This window comes from Rhinoderma darwinii, chromosome 7 (assembly GCF_050947455.1).
Source record: "Rhinoderma darwinii isolate aRhiDar2 chromosome 7, aRhiDar2.hap1, whole genome shotgun sequence".
Lineage (NCBI taxonomy): Eukaryota > Metazoa > Chordata > Amphibia > Anura > Rhinodermatidae > Rhinoderma > Rhinoderma darwinii.
The window spans coordinates 64,752,348-64,760,973 of NC_134693.1; the positions used below are offsets into that span (position 1 = coordinate 64,752,348).

Here is an 8,626-nt window from a genome sequence, read left to right on the forward strand (position 1 = left end):
TTTGGGTTCTAGGTTGGATATACTGCATATACACATCAGATGACAGTCAGACGAACCTGACAATTTCAGCGGGACCGGTCAACTATGTGATGTCTATGGGTGTATCCGGACTTTCCCCCAATTGCAGATGTTACGGGAAAGAAAGATCGGACTTTAAATTTCAACATGCCCAATCCTTTGTTCCTGCAGAAAGTATTCACCTCCCCTAGTGAATACATATGCATGCTCGGCCGAACAAGCATTCACAGCGACAGCTATCGTAAAGGAACAGTGTCACCCCCAAAAAATTTTTTATATCAGTTTGATGTTAGTGTTTTATTAAAAACGTTTATATTTATTTGTGTGTTTGTGTGTTACTTTTTTTTATTTTTTTACTTTTTCTTCCCTATGGGGGCTGCCATTTTTTTTTCCATTTCTGTATGTGTCGATTAACGACACATACCGACATGGAATACGGCAGCTACAGTCCCATAGTGAATGTGAACGGGGCCCGTTCCATCCACTATGGTGTACGCCGTCTGTGTGGGAACGGCGCATGCGCCGCTCCCACACAGTCCAAGTTGAACTGTGCGCCGTCCGGCGCCATTTTCCTGTGGACCGGAAGTCGCGGCCGGACAGTAAGATTACTACTTCCGGTCGCGGCTTCCGGACTTGTGCACTTGGAGCAGTGGCAGCAGACGGAGCGGACGGACTGGAGGGAGCGGCGGCGGCAGGAGCAGGTAAGTTATTTCTATGTATGTTCGTGTTTCAGTGTGTGTTTACTACTGTATGTAAACCTACTACACTGTGTGTTAGCTCAAAAAATGGCGACACACAGTGTAGGAGGTTTGACCGTTCAATCCCCTCGTTTCTCCCGGCACTAGCCAGGATAAAGGAGGGGGGGATTCTGAGAGCTCACTAGAGCGAGGGATTTTTTTCCAATTTTGCAGCATAAAGCAATGTGGTTGCTTTACCACATGCAATGCTGCAATTTTGGGAATTGCTCCATCTAGTGACCAGCACTGGGAAATATTATAAATTAGAATCCAATTTATAATATTTCCTGACTCGTGAAAAAAATAAAAAAAATTAGAACAATGTTTAATCACCTACACACTAATTGTTTAACTAAAAAAAAAATTTTTTTTGCTAGCAACACATTCCCTTTAAGTGTATGGGAGGCTCTATTTTTCCCTCAGCTTACTATCTGACGTAAAGACTACACTTCCCACAATGCAATTCACCTGAGCAATGTAGCGACATTGAGCCAGAAGGGCTGAACAATTATACAAAGTAAATCATTTTGTTTATATAGATTAATCTTCTATGTAAACTGGAAAATGGTGTTTAGTGGTGGCTCTAACTGGGCTACTCTGTCTATATATGTATAGTACTGTGTGTATGTATATATATATATGTATACCCACTGTATAGTACTGTTATGAAGCCAAGGACTTTGCTCCTAAAATCATTCACTATTGATATGTCTGCATTGCCCATTGTACTTATTTGATTATTTATTTTCTCGTTGTGCCAATAGCCAGATGAAGGGCCTTTTAGAGCCCAAAACGTTCCAAAACGAATTGTGCAATAAATGTGACGGCTTTATCAAATGTATTATAATTGCATTGAAAAAGAGCGCTATCTTTACAAATATGTATAGTTTAATGCTGGTCCCATAGGCAGAGGGGTTCCTTCTTTTAGAGGTGCCACCCATCTAGAGTGTGCTTCTGTGACCCACCTCAAAGAAAACAGTTTAATATTTGCACAATGGAAAAGGACACAATTTATTGTAAAAAAAACATTATTTATATTATATCACCTTACATAGTAAATAAGACGATAAACAAACATTTCACAAATAAATTATATAAATATCTTTAAATATTATTAAATATTACACCATACAACCGTTTTGGTGTATGCCGGGGGCCCAACAGTCATTTATACATCATGTATAACCTGTTTGGGCCAACGTCTTTAATGTCATTGTATATATTTGTCTATACACTATGAAAAATAAATTATCATAAGAAAGCTATATATTTTATCCCATTGGGATGACAAACCTTAAAACCTGTTATAAACAGATACATATTTTATACTGTATTAAAACATTCCTGATTATCCAATATGGCATGCCCCAGTATAAAAGGCCACCTATAAATCTCTCATTTATCATGTATAAAGAGAAAATACTGAATGCAGATCCCTTGTGCTAGACGACACATGGGTCATATATTTAGATATACTGTATGCGCATCAGAGGCGTAATTTGAAGCTCATGGGTCCCAATGCAAAATATACGATATTACTGGGCCCCCATCTACCATGTATCATTTATAATACTGGTGTCTCCTTATGGGGCTGAGGGGTCCCCTCAGGCTCCAGGGCCCAGGTGCGACTGCTACCTCTGCCCCCCTTCTAGCTACGCCCCTGATGAGCATATCCTGTTCATTTGGTAGGTGTGAAGATACTAATATTAACAATACAGTGTATTTAGAAATACAGCCATTATTAAATAAGTCCTAGAGTCACTGCCACACAACCGGACTTCAACAGTTGTAGAGAATATGACTTTCCACATTGGTAAAGGTTGACAATTCTCAGTATAAGACCTGTAAAATTCCGTAGTACCATCTTTTCTATCATATCACCAGTGATAGGATGAATGTCTTGGTTTCCATACAAGACCACTGCAAAAAAAAAAGACATACAATTTATTATTGTTATATTGTTAAAACATTAATTTAATATAGAAATATAGGAACAAGTCAGGGAAATGTTTCCTATTGAAAATGACTGACATGGGAAACAAATGATCTGTTTTTTTACATGTGGTAACAAGTGCAGTTTTTTTCTATTGAAGCCTATCCAACAAACACACTGTAACCTGGCATGGAGAATCCATTACCCCTTATTTTCTGTCAGCACAATGCCCATATAGTTTTCTGTCTATTCCAACGATTTGATTATTTAACATACGGCCGTGGGTATTGAAAATCTCAAGATGCCTACAGAACTAATATAGACTATAGACAATCAGGCATTATAAACACCATGTGAATGGCCTATGTGATAAGGATACATGTGGATAGGAAACAAGTATTCAAACGTATACTGTGGTGTACTCATAGTTTAATATGGGTCAAATATACTAAATACAATTACACTAAATTACAATGATGTGAAGATGTGTGCAATACTGATATTGCAAGTCCCTTACCACATATTACACACCCTCCCAGCTATCTTCAGTATTCTGGTAGACACCTGCGGCTTCAAGATGTTGGTAACTGCTGCAATTAAAATTAAGAGTATTATAAATGAGCAATATTTTTTTCCATCAATATTCAAAGTAAATGTATTATACAGAACAATAACTTACTTTGTTGGTGTAAATTTCTTTGCTGTAAAATACCAAATATATATGGTTAATATGTGATTTAAAAAATATTTATTTATTTGTTCTTGTGATAAAATGGATACATTTCTAGATGTTTGATATATCAGCCTCTAAGTACTATTAGTTAACACAATATTGTCAGTTACCTGTTTTTCGCATGCGCTTTATGAGCCAGATGATGAGAGATGCAGTTGACAAGACGGAAGCCACAGAAGTAACAATTCCAACTGTTTGATAAGTGGCTGCATCGTGTGGCACTTTCACAGCTATGGAGCAAAGACAAACGTAAAACCTTAGAAAATGAGAAGTACAATAAAGATAACGGTTGCTGGTATGATCTGATGAAACTTGCCTTCACAAGTTGGGGCTTCTGTATTCCAGCTTCCGTTCTTGTCACATTCTAGAATATCTGTTCCATTTAGCAGTAGATCATATTCACATGTAAATTTGCACACGGTACCATATCCAAAATCTATGTGACTGCAATTCATTTTTCCCATTGATGGAGCAACAAGAGTATTACATTGTACGGCTGCAAAAATAGAAAGTGTATTTTTACTAACAAGATAATTTTTTCCTTTAATAATTGATGGCAAAAGAGAAAGGGAGCAGGCACATCCACAATATGTTGTGCATCATTACTTACTAAAGTCGAGATAATCAGAAAGTATTTCATACCTTCACATTTTGGGCGGTTGTCAGTCCATTGACCAGTAGCTGAACATTGTATAGAAGGAGACCCCACCATAGTAAATCCTTCATCACAGATGAAATGACATGTAGATTTATACAGTGACGCCTCTTCACTGCTGGAACAGATCATTGTTCCGTTCTCAGGTTGCTTCGGGTGCTCACACTGGATAGCTGAAAGACAAGGAAAACATTCATTTTAAATATAGAAAAAACATCAACATAATAAGACTAGACACATCCGTAATATGTTGTGCATCATTACTTGCTAAAGTCGAGATAAGCAGAAAGTATTTCATACCTTCACATTTTGGAGGGTTGTCAGTCCATTGACCAGTAGCTGAACATTGTATAGAAGGAGACCCCACCATAGTAAATCCTTCATCACAGATGAAATGACATGTAGAGTTATACAGTGACGCCTCTTCACTGCTGGAACAGATCATTGTTCCGTTCTCAGGTTGCTTCGGGTGCTCACACTGGATAGCTGAAAGACAAGGAAAGCATTCATTTTAAATACAGAAAACTTCAACATAATAAGACTAGACACATCCACAATATGTTGTGCATCATTACTTGCTAAAGTCGAGATAAGCAGAAAGTATTTCATACCTTCACATTTTGGAGGGTTGTCAGTCCATTGACCAGTAGCTGAACATTGTATAGAAGGAGACCCCACCATAGTAAACCCTTCATCACAGATGAAATGACATGTAGATTTATACAGTGACATCTCTTCATTGCTAGAACAGATCATTGATCCGTTCTCAGGTTGCTCTGGGTGCTCACACTGGATAGCTGAAAGACAAGGAAAACATTCATTTGAAATATAGAAAAAAAAACTTCAACATAATAAGACTAGACACATCCACAATATGTTGTGTATCATTACTTGCTAAAGTCGAGATAAACAGAAAGTATTTCATACCTTCACATTTTGGAGGGTCTTCAGTCCATTGACCTGTAGCTGAACATTGTATAGAAGGAGACCCCACCATAGTAAATCCTTCATCACAGATGAAATGACATGTAGAGTTATATGGTGACACCTCTTCACTGCTAGAAGAGATCATTGATCCGTTCTCTGGTTGCTCCGGGTCCTCACACTGGATAGCTGAAAGACAAGGAACACATTCATTTAAATAATTACCTTTACAGTAGTTGAACAAAGAATAATAAATAGGTAAATATTAGGTTTGATATTGCATTATTCTTGACAAAAAATGGAAACTAGGTTATATACAAGGCTAATTAAACCAGAATGTTGTTTTTAGTGAGAACTACGCAACTAAATTATTAAAGGTGTTTTTCAGTCCCTAAAAATTTATGGCCTTTCCTCAGGATAGGCCATAAATAGCTGATCCGTCAGGGTCCGAATCCCGGGACCCCCGCCATCCAGCTGTTTTGAAGGGTGTGCAATGCTTGTATGAGCGCTGCTCCTCTTCATTTCTTCTTGCTCACTGTGAATCATCGACACATATTTAGTGGTGATTCACAGGTATTGCAGCCTTTTCTCATTCACTTCAATGGGAGAAGAAGGCTTCAATACCTGTGAATCGCCAATACTTTCGTGTTGACGATTCACAGTGAGCAAGAAGAAATAACTTGGCACAGATTTTAGGACCAGCTATATATTTAAGTAAATTTTACCTCATTTTAATTGAATGGGGAAATGTAGTCCATATCTTAATCCACATGTAAATTTGTATGTCTGGTGGAACATATAAACCCAGCCAGTGGACATGGTGGCTGTAATGCTACTACACTAGTTGTCAATTGTCAGGACAATTTGCCTGGTCATTTGAGATTCTTCAATAACAAATAATGGCAAGTTGCTATTATCAGCAACATGCCCACAGACATTATGTCATGACTATTCCTTGTTCTATATCAGTACTATCAGGATACAATGACACTATGTATTTCAACCATATTATATTCAGTATTTAAAGTGATAAGTAGTCAGATTTAGAAAACCTTATTACCTTCACATTTTGGAGATTCTGCATCCCACTGACCGGGAGTCACACAATGAATTGATGGATCCCCCACCAAGATAAAGCCTTCGTTACAGATGAAGTTACATGTAGCATTATATGGCAGCATTTCTTCATTACTAGAACAGTCAATTTCTCCATTCTCTTGTGCTGCTGGACGCTCACACTGAATAGCTGAAAAACATACAGTTATAAGTCTAAATCATCATCTCTGGCTTATTGCACAGTGAGAATAGTGACTATACAGCATTCTTACCTTCACATCTTGGAGAGTTTTCCGACCACTGACCAGGAGTTATGCAAAATACTGAAGAAGATCCAACCATGGTGAACCCTTCTTGGCAGCTGAAATTACAATTGGAATTTTCTGGAAGGATTTCTCCCTCATTAGAACAGGTCATTACTCCATTTTCTGGCTGCTCTGGATGTTTGCATTCAATAGCTGTTCAAGAAGAAGAAGAAGAAATATTTAACTAATTATATCAGATCACATAATTTAGTAAATATATAAGATTGACATTACAGCTGCCTTTGAATTACCAAAGCTCAAAAATGTAGTAAGCGCCCGAGTGTCTTCTACAAACTAACAAAGTGCAATGGACAAATTACTAGGTCATTGACAATTGACAAGAAATACATGTAAAACATGGTACAAAGTGAAGTCATGTATGTACCTTTACAGCGTGGAATCTCGGATCCCCAGTCTCCTTTTTCATTGCACTGTAGATTTGCAGAGCCAGTCAGGAGATGTCCATCAGAACATGTGAAATGACAACTTGACTGGTAGGTAAAGTTCCCATACACATTAGAGCACACAACTGATCCATGATCAATGCCATTGATCTCTGGACAAATAACAACTGGAAAATAAAATGCAATGTGTTATATTCAGGACTTTAAAATGTTTAAGTGATTATTAGATATATGATCATAAGTATTACCTATTACCTACAGAATATGCTTATCTATTATAAGAAATATGATTATAAGGTTAGATAAAAACATATATATAATTACCATGCTCACAGTCTTTTCCGAAAAATCCATCAGAGCATTTGCAGGAGTAGTCATTAATAGTTTCTATACATTCGCCATGGTGGTTACAAGAAGAAGGGTGGCAAGAAGCTGAAGAAAAGTGGAAAGAATTGCAATTAAGGAGACCAAAATGCATATTGTCCTAGACAGAGGTTGTAGGTTTAGCAGCCTTTAGTGTCTTCTCTATTAGTAGCTACTTATGGTTTCATTTAAACTGTAATTTAGTTTAACCAATAATGTCCAAATACAATAAATGTCTCACAGAATCCCATCATCTTTCTGTATCTACTAACACTTACATATCAATATTGCAGCCCTGATGTGGTGCACATAATGATACGAGTGGACATCTACTACTTTAGCACAGTCTTTTCCAAATGCTCTAAATGTTCTATTGTCGGATAGCATTACTACATACCTTTGAAACACAAAGCCACTTTTTTCTTACTGCAGGGCTCATCATTCCATTTTCCTGCATCAATAGTCCTTTTCACATACATCTCAACGCAGTCCTCATTTTTTTTCTCACTCTTGTTGTTAGGTTCATTCTCAGCCCAGTTTTCAGCTTCCTCTGTGAGCACCTTGTTGGTGCCAACCCAGGTCCATTTGCCATTGTTTTTCCGAATGCCAATCCAATAATATGCTGAATTAAAAGGTAAATTCTCATTCAGATACTTATTCTCTTCTTGGTTTTGAATTGCTACCATATCAGTGTACTTGTGTCTACAATATGTTTGGGCATCGTCGTATGACATTTTAGAGAGTGAAGAGTGATATGTCCAGCCATGTGTAAAATATATCAATGGAAAACCTGCAATGAAAAACAGGTAATGTTTGAATGATATATAGCAATTGATTCTTGTCTTTAAATCATCTATTTATACAGTACAATGACGTGACTATGATTAACAGAAATAATAGGAATGATAGTGACTATAAAAATACATTTTGACTTTGAAAATGTAAACTAAAATCTGAAATATTCTACCACAATCTATGACATTACAGATTGGAATGTGCTATACAGTGTAGTTACCGTAGATAACAGATAGCAGATAACATGGGACACTTGCTAAACAATATGATTCACTTACCACAGCTAAATAGGAAAATATGGGTTAAATATTCCATAGTGCTCAGTCAAAAAAGATGGTAGTTCTGTAAAGATAAAAAATATATGAATCATTTTATTATATTTCTTATGATAGATAGATAGATAGATAGATAGATAGATAGATAGATAGATAGATAGATAGATAGATAGATAGATAGATAGATAGAATTAGTCATTATAATACATTATATATACATATATAAAAAATTACTGTATACAATATTTAATATCAGGTATTGCTACATTTATTTTATATATAATTTTAACTAACATTGAATAATATATTGTTATATTGTAGGTAAATAATTAAATTTAAAAAAAAAATGTACTTACTGTGGTCCGTATTCTTGAAGTGACAGCTAATCCTATGAAGTTTCCTGTAGATTGTACTTTCACTGCTGGACT

At 36.5% G+C, this 8,626-nt stretch overlaps 1 protein-coding gene across 1 annotated transcript; it reads right to left on the reverse strand.

The window, feature by feature from the left end:
* Positions 1–2,063: 2,063 nt before the first annotated feature.
* LOC142657212 (E-selectin-like) lies at positions 2,064–8,267 on the reverse strand. Its single transcript, XM_075832263.1, has 15 exons — positions 8,202–8,267; positions 7,526–7,918; positions 7,090–7,197; positions 6,747–6,932; positions 6,329–6,514; positions 6,061–6,246; positions 5,004–5,189; positions 4,688–4,873; positions 4,377–4,562; positions 4,064–4,249; positions 3,738–3,917; positions 3,532–3,651; positions 3,368–3,389; positions 3,206–3,278; positions 2,064–2,675 (listed from the first exon to the last, which is right to left on the reverse strand). Exons 1-14 carry the CDS (start codon positions 8,236–8,238, stop codon positions 3,212–3,214), a joined length of 2,229 nt encoding a protein of 742 aa, XP_075688378.1. The 5' UTR covers positions 8,239–8,267; the 3' UTR covers positions 2,064–2,675; positions 3,206–3,211.
* Positions 8,268–8,626: the final 359 nt, after the last annotated feature.

Excerpts from the sequence above, each read along its gene's own strand:
- LOC142657212 (XM_075832263.1), bottom strand. The coding sequence starts at position 8,238 with ATGGAATATTTAACCCATATTTTCCTATTTAGCTGTG. Across the intron at positions 3,918-4,063 it reads CAACCGCCCAAAATGTGAAG|CCGTACAATGTAATACTCTT; the intron begins GTATGAAATACT and ends CTATTTTTGCAG. Across the intron at positions 3,390-3,531 it reads AAAGCGCATGCGAAAAACAG|CAAAGAAATTTACACCAACA; the intron begins GTAACTGACAAT and ends GGTATTTTACAG.